General features: G+C 45.8%; 2 protein-coding genes and 1 pseudogene across 2 annotated transcripts; 2 read left to right on the top strand and 1 right to left on the bottom strand.

Moving 5' to 3' along the window:
• On the top strand, positions 1-3,200 carry LOC136494051 (methylthioribose kinase 1-like). Its single transcript, XM_066490191.1, has 6 exons — positions 1-305; positions 398-707; positions 840-1,014; positions 1,107-1,308; positions 1,993-2,207; positions 2,706-3,200. The coding sequence occupies exons 1-6, from the start codon at positions 108-110 to the stop codon at positions 2,878-2,880; spliced, it is 1,275 nt and encodes a 424-aa protein (XP_066346288.1). The 5' UTR covers positions 1-107; the 3' UTR covers positions 2,881-3,200.
• Positions 3,201-4,608: 1,408 nt separating this feature from the next.
• LOC136492729 (methylthioribose kinase 1-like) lies at positions 4,609-6,536 on the top strand (annotated as a pseudogene).
• Positions 6,537-10,213: 3,677 nt separating this feature from the next.
• LOC136492730 (uncharacterized) lies at positions 10,214-12,450 on the bottom strand. Its single transcript, XM_066488732.1, has 2 exons — positions 11,138-12,450; positions 10,214-11,016 (listed from the first exon to the last, which is right to left on the bottom strand). The coding sequence occupies exons 1-2, from the start codon at positions 11,673-11,675 to the stop codon at positions 10,997-10,999; spliced, it is 558 nt and encodes a 185-aa protein (XP_066344829.1). The 5' UTR covers positions 11,676-12,450; the 3' UTR covers positions 10,214-10,996.
• Between the last annotated feature and the right edge of the window lie 946 nt (positions 12,451-13,396).

Below are 13,396 nucleotides of genomic sequence, written 5' to 3'. Positions count from 1 at the left end.
CTCACATAAAACCCCACACCACCACACCGCAGATTCCCCACGGCCCCTCTGTGTCCACTCCTCTCTCGCCGGCGCCCGCGTCGCTCGAGTAGCAGTCAGCCTCAGCCATGGCCGCGGAGGCGGATCAGGGCTTCCACCCGCTGGACCAGGCGTCCCTGGTCGCCTACATCAAGGCCACGCCGGCGCTCGCCTCCCGCCTCGGCGGCGGCAGCCTGGACTCCATCGAGATCAAGGAGGTCGGCGACGGCAACCTCAACTTCGTCTACATCGTGCAGTCCGAAGCCGGCGCCATCGTCGTCAAGCAGGTCCGACCCTCACCCCCACAGCACACTCCCTCCTCGTCCTTATTAATCCTCACCCTGACGGCGCCGCGCGCGGGCGGTAACGGAACACGCAGGCGCTCCCGTACGTGCGCTGCGTGGGGGACTCGTGGCCGATGACGCGGGAGCGCGCCTACTTCGAGGCCTCCACGCTGCGGGAGCACGGCCGCCTGTGCCCGGAGCACACCCCCGAGGTGTACCACTTCGACCGGGCCATGTCACTGATGGGGATGCGCTACATCGAGCCCCCGCACATCATCCTCCGCAAGGGCCTCATCGCCGGCGTCGAGTACCCGCTGCTCGCCGACCATGTGTCCGATTACATGGCCAAGACGCTCTTCTTCACCTCCCTCCTCTATAACAACACCACGCACCATAAGAACGGAGGTGAGCTGCTTCACTGCTGTTCAATCGCGCGTTGACTTGGCTCCCGATGATTGGCACGTGGCCATGCCTGTAAAGGGGAGATGTGTACTAATAACCTGACGGTACTTGCAATGGGTTGTGCTGTGATTGCAGTTGCTAAGTACTCTGAGAATGTGGAGATGTGTAGGCTCACGGAACAAGTTGTGTTCTCGGACCCATACCGTGTCTCTCAATATAATCGGTGGACCTCGCCTTATCTTGACGAAGATTCTGAGGCAGTTCGACAGGACGATGAGCTCAAGTTGGAAGTAGCTGAATTGAAATCGATGTAATTACCTCACTGAATATGAATAGAAATAATTGCTACCTACGGTTTGTTTCTGTACATGGGAAATGCGACTTATTTGATTCCGACTGCAGGTTTATCGAGAGAGCTCAGGCTCTGATTCATGGAGATCTCCACACTGGTTCTATCATGGTGACCACAGGTTCAACTCAAGTCATTGATCCAGAATTTGGGTTTTATGGACCAATGGGTTTTGACATTGGAGCCTTCCTTGGAAACCTGATTTTGGCATACTATGCACAGAACGGACATGCTGATCAAGCAAACGATCGTAAAGTATGTATGAATGAATCTTTTAGCTTGTTAATTTTGCACCCTTTATAAGTCCAATAGTGGTATTAATACATGGTCTACTTATACATGTACTTGGCTTTTGCCCATACCAAATTCTCCTTTTTTATACATGTACGTAGGCCCTGTTCGCTTCTCTTATAATCCGTATTATTCAGCTTGTTTTTTCAGCCGGAACAGTGTTTTCCTCTCACAACAAATCAGTCGGAACAGTGTTTCAGCTTATTTTTTCAGCGAAGCGAACGGTGTCAAACGTAGTTGGGTTGATTTGTGTAGTTTAGCTTGTTTCTGAGTTATTAAGGTAATGCCAGCCAAATGTCTTTAGAGTATACTTTGGGTCTACTTTTATGATGGATAGATGTTTGGAGTATGATGCTAATGTCTTACATGAGAAATAGTGATTTTTCTGATACCTGGGGATAATCAAAGTTGTCATGTACCACTGTACCAGCCCAAAGTGTACTTGGCAGACAAAAGTATACCAGCCCAAAATGTGCCTTGCATTGATTAACTTAATGATTCATGGCATCTTCAGTAGTAGCATTACTTAATGGCTGTGGCAGAATTGTCAGTTTGTCATAGAGCATGATGCATGTTCAACATGCAGCATTCAAAACTTATGTTTTATGATGTTCTGGGCATGAACTGAGTGCTGCGTATCTTTTGCAGGCTTACAAGAAATGGATCTTGAAGACAATTGAAGAGTCGTGGAATTTGTTCCAGAAAAAGTTCATTGAACTATGGAATAAACACAAAGAAGGGAATGGGGAGGCGTACCTGCCTGATATATACAACAACTCAAAGCTTTTGAGCGTTGCTCAGAAGAAGTACATGACAAACCTATTCCATGATAGCCTTGGGTTTGGTTCAGCCAAAATGATCAGGTAACTGCAGATTAGATTTGTGAATAATTTTTTTCTTAAAGAGAATATTTCTAAATGAAGTCACTTTCTCTTACTAACAGACTAACTTGTGAAATCCTATGTGAGATATAATAACTGGCTTTTTGACTGAAACGACAAAACCATACTCAAGCCAAATAATAAAAAGATTTTGGATTTTAGTTTTGATGTAGTATATTTTTTTTGTTTGGTGCAACTGTGCGTCATAAAACCAACTTTCTGAAGTCAGCTTTAATGAAAGCGAGTGAAGTAAAAAAAAACGGTTATGTTTGAGGCTGTTTAGGCATCCTGTGCAGTGAAAAAAGTATATAGAATTTTCAAAATGTTTGCTCGTTACTTTTCCAAATGAAAATGCCTTCTCACAAGGACTATAAGTCACATTTTAACACCAACTTCAAACACTACGCATACATGTATTTTTTTTTTGTTTTGCATTCCCAACTGAATATTGTTTCCAAAATTTGGTTCTTCCTTATGTAGGCGAATAGTTGGAATCGCTCACGTCGAGGATCTCGAGTCAATTAAGGATGCCAGCAAGAGAGCAGACTGCGAGCGCGCTGCCCTCAATTGTGCAAAGGCGATCCTCAAGGGAAGACGCCAATTTGAGACCATCGAGCAAGTCATTGAGCATATTCAATCGTTTGACCAGGACTGAGAAGACACAGTCTATTTTTGCGCTTAAGGAGACATACTTTCGTCAATTAATCCATGCATACCCGAGATCGATGAATCGTCTGTTTTCAAGCACCGGTTGTTTGTGTTTTCTGTATTGGGATTATATGATGAAAAGGTGGCCATTTGTGGTCTCATAGTTTGGACTGTACACTACTAGTATAAGATCTTATTCCGCCACTGGCCCCTTGGTTCTGAATAATGAAATGTACGAGGTCTCAGTACATTTAGATGCTTGTATTTTACCAATAAATTTTGTTCTGATGGTTCTTGGCAAGTACTGCCTTGTTATTGTCTTCATAATCTTGATCTTTGTAAATAAGATCTGTTGCCGTCCATGCCGTCTAGGAAGATGTACATCTCTAAATTCACGTCTGAAAATGTCAATTCAATCGTGTTAATGCTCTTCTTTGGACACCAGTGAACTGTAGCGCACTGTTTGGTATTATACCTCACTGTAGCACGGGAAGAACAGTAGGTTTGGGGCTCCGACCGGCTTCACTACAGCAGTATCAGAGCCAGCCGGAAGGAGTCCCTCCAAACATGTCCTTCATACTAAGATAGTAAGATACCAATAACACATGTTGCTTTTTTCTGATTATAGTCCATGTAGATTTTTTTTCTTTCCTTTCTTATTAGATAAGAGTCCATGTAGATATTTCTGAATACTGCATTGAGCTAACCAAGTCGAATGCAATGGTATCCAGTTCTTGCAGTCAAGAGTCCAAAAGTCCAACGGAAATACGCCAACAGTTACAACATGAAAACACACTTGTTGCAACAACTGAAATCATCTTATGAAACACTAAGAGAAGAAGAAACCCTGTGTCAACAAAGTAGAGATGGAGGTGATTGAAACAAACTAAATCGTTTGGTGCACCATCGAAAACATGCTACTGAAACAATGAAAAACACTTTTTGATCTCCATCTCCATCTTGATCAACACAAAACAACGACATCCAGAGAAAAAAGTCATTGCAAAAAAATGAACGCATTATTGGCGCATCTAGTTATAGTTGTTGCAACATCTAAAAAGATACCCATCTCCATCTCGATGAGAACATATCAAAATCCGCTTATTATGCGATGCGATGCAACATCAACACGAGTGAATATCTAGTTAGATCTACTACAACACGAGTGAATCACTGGAAAATCGAATAGCAAAACATCAGCTATCATATGTTGCAACATCACATAAATACACCTGCAACATGTATCGCACAAGAGGAGCGAGGAGCTTCGGCCCTGAGAAGCGTAGCTCGTCCTTGTGTTTTTCCTAAGGCTCATCCAAACGACTTTTCCTATAGAATTTCTGCATTTTTATTATATATTTTACACATGCAGCACTGTCCCATTCTTGTGTTTTTCTGATTTCTAGGTTTTTCAATCCTATGTTCCAACTTCTAAACGAACCTTTAATATTATATAGCTATAGGTATATAGATATAGATATATAGATATAGATTAAGTAGAAATTCACTTCACGACAAATAAAAGTTGCCCATTTGCATTTGGTTTGTTTCTGTCTCACTCCCAAAAGTCTATGATGTCACATTCAGTTCGACTATCCGAATGCTCTCCTCTCCTCATAAAACCCCACCACCACACAGCTCACCGCAGTTCGCACTTGGCAGATTCCCCACGGCCCCTCTCTGTCCACTCCTCTCGCCGGCGCCCTCACCGCCCGAGTGGCAGTCAGACTCAGCCATGACCGCGGAGGCGGCAGGGCTTCCGCCCGCTGGACGAGGCGTCCTTGGTCGCCTACATCAAGGCCACGCCGGCGCTCGCCTCCCGCCTCGGCGGCGGCAGCCTGGACTCCATCGAGATCAAGGAGGTCGGCGACGGCAACCTCAACTTCGTCTACATCGTGCAGTCCGAAGCTGGCGCGATCGTCGTCAAACAGGTCCGAGTGTCCGCCCCTCACTCCCAGCACACCCGCTCCTCGTCCTTATCACCCCTCACCTGACGGCGCGGGCGAACCTGGAACACGCAGGCGCTCCCGTACGTGCGCTACGTGGGGGACTCGTGGCCGATGACGCGGGAGCGCGCTTACTTCGAGGCCTCCACGCTGCGTGAGCACGGCCGCCTGTGCCCGGAGCACACCCCCGAGGTGTACCACTTCGACCGGGCCATGTCGCTGCTGGGGATGCGCTACATCGAGCCCCTGCACATCGTCCTCCGCAAGGGCCTCATCGCCGGCGTCGAGTACCCGCTGCTCGCTGACCACATGTCCGATTACATGGCCAAGACGCTCTTCTTCACCTCCCTCCTCTATAACAACAGCACGGATCATAAGAAAGGAGGTGAGCCCCTTGCCCCTCTTCATTGCTGTTGAATCGCGCGTTGAGTTGGCTCCTACTTGTTGGCGCGTGGCCTTGCCTCTAAATGGAGAAAATATTTAGTGCAAACCACCTATTAGGTGAAAAATATGAAATCCAATTCAAAAACCTTATTTCGGTTGTTCAAAAAAAATCTGAAATTTAGCACATCCATAGTGCATAGAAATATGTACTCACGTGCAAAAGCTGAGGTGCAAACTCGCTTTTAAAAAATTCGTACGAAAATAACAAATTTTAAATGCATGTGCACTAGAATTTGTCTTTGAAATTTATTATTTTCGTATGAATTTTTCTAGTTTGAGTTTGCATCTCAACTTTTGCATGTGAGTATATATTAGTATGCACTATGGATATATCAAATTAATTTATTTTAAAAGATCAAAGTACGTTTTCTGAATTGGTTTCCATGTTTCCACGTGCACTAACTTGACGGATATGCAATGGGTTGTGCTGTGGTTGCAGTTGCTAAGGGCGCGTTTGGACCGCGTCCGCAGTTTGCCACAATGCGCCACAGTTTTCATGCCGAAGTTTCGCGGGCGTTTGGTGCATGGCCGGACTTGCGGCATGCCACACCTCTTGCCACAAACACTCAGCTGATTTTTGATGCCGTAATCTGCCTAACATGCGGCGGACAAATCAGCCGCTGAACTTTTGGCGTGGAGATGTGTAGGCTCACGGAGCAAGTTGTGTTCTCGGATCCATACCGCGTCTCCAAATTTAATCGGTGCACCTCGCCTTATCTTGACAAAGATGCTGAGGCAGTTCGAGAGGATGATGAGCTCAGGTTGGAAGCGGCTGAATTGAAATCGATGTAATAATTACCTAACTGAGTAGAAATAATTGCCACCTATCATGGGAAATGCGACTTATTCGATTTCCAACTGCAGGTTTATCGAGAGAGCTCAGGCTCTGATCCATGGAGATCTCCACACTGCTTCTATATGGTGACCACAGGTTCAACTCAAATCATTGATTCAGAGTTTGGGTTCTATGGGCCAATGGGTTATGACATTGGAGCCTTCCTTGGAAACCTGATTTTGGCATACTATGCACAGAATGGGCATGCTGATCAAGCGAACGATCGTAAAGTATGTATGAATGAATCTGCTAGCTTGTTAGTTTTTCAGTCTTTATAACTTCAATAGTAGTAGTACATGGTCTACTCATACCTTGTACTTGGCTAGTTCGCTTCTATCCATACCAAATTCTTCTCTTCTTATGGTTTCTTGGTGTATCAAACGTAGTTGGGCTGCTTTTTGTACTTTAGCTTGTTTCTGAGTTACTAAGGTAATGTTTTTTTTAAGAAAGGAGGACAAAAGCTTTGCCGCTATTTTTATTAGACTATGAAAAAAAAATAAAATAGTGGCCCAGTTTTTTTTAGTGAAAACCGGACCCAAAAACCACACAACTAAGGAGAGTGCACCACTCATCTCAAACAACTTTGGTACTCCAACTAGACTACTAACAACAACACACTCTTGGATGCTCCGATGAGCTCCACCGAGCCAACTTAATCAAGACGACCCAACTAGCACCTTAACTTGGTCGAAAAAAACCCGAAGCCAACTAGCAACTACACAACTAACAACTAGCAAAAGAAAAAAAAACTAACTCAGGCAAAGAAAGAAAGCGTCGATGCCGAACACCACCGGTGAAACCACCTGAAGCTCGACCACGACCATACAGCAGGAACGGAGCAGCGAGCGGAGCTGGAATGCCTCGCGACGCCTTCAAGATGGACACGACGTCAAAGGCGCCGACGTCGCAAGCCCATATGGGAAGGTTTTGTAACACCTCGGTGTTACGTCCTAAATAAATTATTAAATCATGTCATGAGTATTATGTTTATGTAATAATGCATGTGATAAAATGTGTAGATAATATTTTTGTAACTTAAGATGATCAATAAAAATGTTAAATGAGAAGCTATTACATAACTCATATGTATCAAGTAGGGTTTTAAACTAATTTTTATTGAACAAAAAACACTATAAACATATATGTAGCATTTAAATAAAGTTTTGAATATGAACTTTGTAGATGACAATGAAACACTTGCTGTAGAAAAATAACCTTGCTAGCTAACATTTCTAATATACTAAAAATGAAACTTGGGATCAAAGTTCAGCTCAGAGTATTTTCAAGTTTATAGACAACAAGACAATGCCATGTTTGGGAATTTATTTTGTAAAATCGAGTTAGGAAGTGGTGTTGTGTTTTAGCTCGAGTTGGTAGCCTGATGAGCCCTCTTGAGCATGGTGAAGGTGGTTTGGTTCCTAAAGCACTTTAAAATACGTGCACGACATGTTCGTGGGCTGGCTCGCCGGGTGAACGCGGTCACCAAGCTCGGGCGCTCGGCGTCACCGCGCTGGTCGCGCGTGGCTGGCCGTGGCTGCCTCTGGCCTGGCTGTGGCCCGGCCACCACTGGCCCCGCCGCACGGAGCTGCTGCTGCCGCCTGCCCCGCCCCGCGCCACGATGAAGCCACTGTCGGCGCCATCACCTCGTCGTCGTGTACACGCACTGCTATCCTGCCTCACGTTGCCGCTACCGACGCCACCGCGACGCCATGCTACGCTACTGCCGCTCGCTCTGCCACCGTGGGCACGTGGGCTGTCCCGGGTGCGTTCGCGCCGTCGCCTCGCCTTAATGGCGATGCGGCCACGCAGGCCGCGCCCCCACTTGCCTCCTCGCGCGCGCATGTGGTCTGGTCATGTGTCACGTAGCGAGTGCGGAGGCACGGTCGCGAGTTCGGCCGACCGCTAGCTGCCAAGGTGAGGACGGCCAAAGCTCGGACCCGTACCTCTTTCCCTCTGCTGCCGCCGTCGGAGCAGCGACAGCTCGTTAGACAGCGAGAGGTCATCTCCAATCAATTCCGCCCGTCTACGGCGCCGCTAGTGAGTTCTCCAGCTGCCCAATCTCACCCAGCCATGAAGCACGCACTGCCAAGCTCCAATTTGGAGCTTTCCCCGTCGCCGGGTCGATAAGACCGTGATCGGCAAGTGCCGATGGCAGCCCTCCTGCAGCCACCCCGAACTAATTCACCCGCACTACTAGCTTCGCCTTGTCTCCCTCTCCACCTTGCGCACGCCAGAGGAACCACTACCGCCTCTCCGTCGCCGCTGACGTGACCCTGCCATTGCGGTGCGCCGCCGCACGGCTTGGCCGCACGTGGCCACCCCTCCTCCGTCATCCTCCACCCCAACCGTCACCTCATCCTGGTCCTCACTCGCTAGCCAATTAGGTCTGGAGCGGCCCTAGCTCAGCGGAGCGGGTGCGCCACCGCCGTGGACTGCCACGCGTCGCTGCAGCTCGCTCCAGCGCGCCCCGCCGTCCCGTGTTGTTGCTTGGTGTAGGCGGTTGTACCGTAGTTGAAGGTCGGCCCGACTGACGGGCCAGCACGAGCCTCTGGTGGCCGGCGCGGTCGCATCGTGTCAAATGGGTATTGAATTTTGGGTATTGAACCATTTGCCTGTAGCGCTACCCAAAGGTCAAATGGGTCTTGTATTTTGGGTATTGTTGTTGAAGATAGTCTAAGGTAATGTCAGCCAAATGTCTTCAGAGTCTACTTTTGGTCTACTTTTATGATGGATAGATGTTTGGAGTATGATGCTAATGTCTTACATGAGAAATAGTGATTTTTCTGATACCTGGGGATAATCAAAGTTGTCATGTTTAGCAAAAAGAGAATACTACTTGGCACTTTGGCAGACAAAAGTATACCAGCCCAAAATGTGCCTTGCATTGATTAACTTAATGATTCATGGCATCTTCAGTAGTAGCATTACTTAATGGCTGTGGCAGAATTGTCAGTTTGTCATAGAGCATGACCCATGTTCAACATGCAGCATTCAAAACTTATGTTTTATGATGTTCTGGGCATGAACTAAGGCCCTGTTTAGTTGCACCCCCAAAATATCAAATTTTTCAAGATTTTTCGTCGCATCGAATCTTTGGACGCATGCATGAAACATTAAATATAAATAAAAAATAAAACTAATTACACAGTTTAGACGAAATCCACGAGACGAATCTTTTAAGCCTAATTAGACTATGATTGGACACTAATTGCCAAATAACAACGAAAACGCTACAGTAGCGTTTTGCCAAAAATTTTGGCATCTAAACTGGCCCTAAGTGCTGTCTATCTTTTGCAGGCTTAGGGCCTGTTTAGTTCCCAAAATTTTTTGCGCAGTACTCATCACATCGAATCTTGCGGCACATGCATGAAGTACTAAATGTAGACGAAAAAAAAAACTAATTGCACAGTTGGGTGAGAAATCGCGAGACAAAACTTTCGAACCTAATTAGTCCATAATTAGATACTAATTGTCAAATACAAACGAAAGTACTACAGTAGGCAAAATCCAAAAAATTTTGCATCTAAACGCGGCCTTACAAGAAATGGATCTTGAAGACAATTGAAGAGTCGTGGAATTTGTTCCAGAAAAAGTTCGTTGAACTATGGAATAAACACAAAGAAGGGAATGGGGAGGCGTACCTGCCTGATATATACAACAACTCAAAGCTTTTGAACGTTGCTCAGAAGAAGTGCATGACAAACCTATTCCATGATAGCCTTGGGTTTGGTTCAGCCAAAATGATCAGGTAACTGCAGATTAGATTTGTGAATAATGTTTTTTCTTAAAGAGAATATTTCTAAATAAAATCACTTTCTCTTACTAACTGGTGGACTGCTATGAGATATAATAACTGCCTTTTTTTACTGAAATGACAAAACATACTCATGTCAAATAATAAAAAGATTTTGGATTTTAGTTTTGATGTAGCATCTTTCTCTCTTTTGGTGCAACTGTGTCATATACCAAAGTTTCTGAAGTCAGCTTTGGTGAAAAGCGGCTGAGAAGTAAAAAGGGCAAATTGGTTTGGGAGCATCGAAAGGTTGCGATCTCTGTAAAATACCATTGAAAGATTTCAGCTCCGTAAAATACCACTGAAAGTTGGCACCGTGAACTGAAACTACCACTCCGTCACTTTTTAGCAGCTGAGCCGTTAAATGAGACCAAAATACCCCTCAAACCAGCAGAACGTGAACGCATGACCCCAGAACGTCAGAAGACATCACTCTGGTCTTATAAGACCCATATTAATAGGTCCATCTAGCCACCAAAACAGATAAATAAGCACATATTAATAGGTTCATCCAGCACCATTTTAACCATTTAACACATACACAAGCACAACCATTCCAGCACATTAGAACTGCCATTGCAGCACTTTACTGTCATGGAAACACATCCATAGTTTAACACATGCACCCAACACTTAAAACAAATATGCTAGCACACAAAGGTGTAACAACATGAACAGTAACTAGAAAATAACAGTGGCACCACACATGGCCTTTACTCTTACAAATGCAATGCCTAGCTTATGATAAGTCGCCTCGCAATACCACCTGGTGAAATTTCTGCTGCTGCCCTAGTCCTTGTTGTAGGCCCTAGACTGAGAGGACTAGAAGTACCACCTGCAACATGTAGCTTCTAACTCAGCTTTGAAACTCCACAACATTTTGAAACTTTTCTCCCAAGTGCCATGTAGTCCTTTTAGTGCAAGTTGTCTTTCTTCCCACACCTTATTATATGACATTTTGATTGGAAACTGTCTTTCAAGCTGACCTTGCAACTTCTTTGCTCCCAACTCTAGGGTGGCCTTAAGTACCTCCTTTGCCCTGTCAGCAACCCAAGCTTTGCTGGCCTCCTTTCCCCTCACTTGGCTGGTGCTAGCACAAGTATGGCTAGAACCAATTGACACAACCTGAAAATAACAGAAGACATGAGAACTGAATTTAGTCTTCAAATATAGCGAGAACGTGAAAAATAATACATGGTGTACTATTTAAAATTATGGACAGAACATGGAAAAACAATTAGTATACCATGAAAGTGGGGCAACCAAGAAGTTTCTTTGTCACTAAATGTTGAACCTTCCTTTATGTCCGGGTTGTCTCTGTCATATGTAGTGAGTGCAACATATGGAACATCTCGTAACATGGTGGCTTCATCACTTGGCACAGCCTTAGGATCTATAGCTTCAGTTACATTCTTTCTGCTCTCCATTTTCTTCTTTTCTTGCTGCACTTTCTCATTACTTCCTACTTCAGGTACCTTCCTGAAATACCTCCATTCTTCATCAGCTCCAACTGGATCATCTCCCTCATGGTCAACACCCGACTCCATATATTGGTCACCTTCCTCCTCCTCCTCTACTCTAGAAGGACCAGCAGCTGTAGCACCAAGTTGAGGTTCCATGGCCCATTCTAGACCATTTAGTTCTGCACTCACATGCATACCCTGAAACATTTCTGTGGCCTGAAGCTGTAGGTTATTCTCTTCATCTGTCACTTGTCTTTCATTCTCAATCGAAGCCATATCAACATGCTCACATCTATCTACGGTCATGATAAACTCTACCATTTTTTAGGGTCGCAGCAAAGTTAGAAGCTCTTGGTTTGTACCAAGGCGAATTATTAGATTATTCTAACCCACAAACCAGAAGTTTGCCTCCTGATAACTAGCCCAACTAAAGTGCTTGAACACATCTTTCTCCATGTCAATGATGGAGTACTCTTCTGCATCTACCCACCAATCCAAGCGTCTACCCTTTTTATACACAGATCGATCATCCTCAACAGTTGAGTAGGACGAAACATCAATCACTACTCTACATGCATTGTTCGAATCGATCCTGAAATAGTAGCAGTGCAAAAAAAATAGCACTGCTTCCAAATGCCCTTTCTCATCAGTGACCATCCTCATACTAGGTAAAATCGCACACATACATGAACCGCATAACACAGAAACAATTGCATTTTGCAACTAATTTCAATTGTACTATGAACCATGAAGAAGTAGATAGCTAGGGTTTCATTCTTACCCATCAGGGATCTCAGATCGATGCATTCTTCCACCACATGCGCAGTGGAGGAGGAGTCACAGCCGGCGCAGCACGTAGTCGACGAGGAGACGCGGTGCGTGTCAAGCAGCTCGCGACAGTCGATGGAGACGGCGCGGCCTACGCGCGGGGTGCAGCCCCCGGCGGCTGGCGGAGGAGGAGGCGCGGCCTCCACGAGAGGAGCAGCCTACGGCGGATGGCGCAGACGGCGCGGGATCCGCACGGGGAGCGCCCCGTGGTGGACGGCATAGGCGGTAAGGGCTCCGCGCGGGGAACGGACGGCGGCGGCCGGTGGAGGCGGCGGCCGGCGGAGGCGGCGCTCGGAGCCTGTGAAGAGTCCGACGGAGGCGGCGCTCCGAGGCACAAATCGGCTGCGTGAGCGAGGCTCTCCCTCCCGTGCGTGCGTCCCTATCCAGTATGAGAGAAGGAAAGGGCAGATAGGTCATTTGCCTTTTGGAGTTTAGGTCGAACTAGCGCTTCTGTATGTAAAAACTGACGGAGTGCTAGTTTTAGTTCACGGTGCCAACTTTCAGTGGTATTTTATGGGGCTGAAACCTTTCAATGGTATTTTACGGAGGACGCAACCTTTTGATGCTACACAACCAATTATCCCAAGTAAAAAATTGTTATGTTTGGGCTCTTTAGGCATGCTGTGCAGTAAAAAGTTCGTATATAATTTCCAAAGTGTTTGCTCGTCACTTTTCCAAATGACAATGCCTTCTCACAAGAACTATAAGCCACATTTTAACACCAGTTCCAAACAGTATGCATGTAGTTTCTTTTGTTTTGCATCCCCACCTGAATATTGCTTCCAAATTTGCGTTCTTCTGTACGTAGTCGGAATCGCTCACGTCGAGGATCTCGAGTCAATTAAGGATGCCAGCAGGAGAGCAGAGTGCGAGCGTGCTGCCCTCCATTGTGCAAAGGCGATCCTCAAGGGAAGACGCCAATTTGAGAGCATCGTGCAAGTCATTGAGCATATTCAATCGTTTGATCAGGACTGAGAAGACAGCAGTCTGTTTGGCCCTTAAGGAGACATACTTCCGTCAATTAACCTACGAATACCTGAGTATATTGAAGAATAAAGCGTCTGTTTTGAAGCAGACCGGCTGTTTATGCTTTCTCTATTGGGATTATATGATGAAAAAGTACCCATTCGTAGTATCCTAGTTTGGACTGTGTACACTGCTAGAGTAGTAAGATCTCATTCCGGCAAAGGGAAGAGCTGAATAAGGAAATGTAC

Source organism: Miscanthus floridulus, chromosome 11 (assembly GCF_019320115.1).
Source record: "Miscanthus floridulus cultivar M001 chromosome 11, ASM1932011v1, whole genome shotgun sequence".
NCBI classification, from domain to species: Eukaryota; Viridiplantae; Streptophyta; class Magnoliopsida; order Poales; family Poaceae; genus Miscanthus; species Miscanthus floridulus.
Note: the sequence above shows the minus strand (reverse complement) of the source record. Positions and strands in the feature narration are given on the sequence as shown.

Bases quoted from the DNA above. Each gene is read 5' to 3' on its own strand.
- LOC136494051 (XM_066490191.1), top strand. From the start codon at position 108: ATGGCCGCGGAGGCGGATCAGGGCTTCCACCCGCTGGACCAGGCGTCC. The intron at 1,309-1,992 runs GTATGTATGAAT...TATCTTTTGCAG, and splicing joins ATCAAGCAAACGATCGTAAA to GCTTACAAGAAATGGATCTT. The intron at 2,208-2,705 runs GTAACTGCAGAT...TTCCTTATGTAG, and splicing joins GGTTCAGCCAAAATGATCAG to GCGAATAGTTGGAATCGCTC.
- LOC136492730 (XM_066488732.1), bottom strand. From the start codon at position 11,675: ATGGTAGAGTTTATCATGACCGTAGATAGATGTGAGCATGTTGATATG. The intron at 11,017-11,137 runs GTATACTAATTG...TGTTATTTTCAG, and splicing joins TTGGTTGCCCCACTTTCATG to GTTGTGTCAATTGGTTCTAG.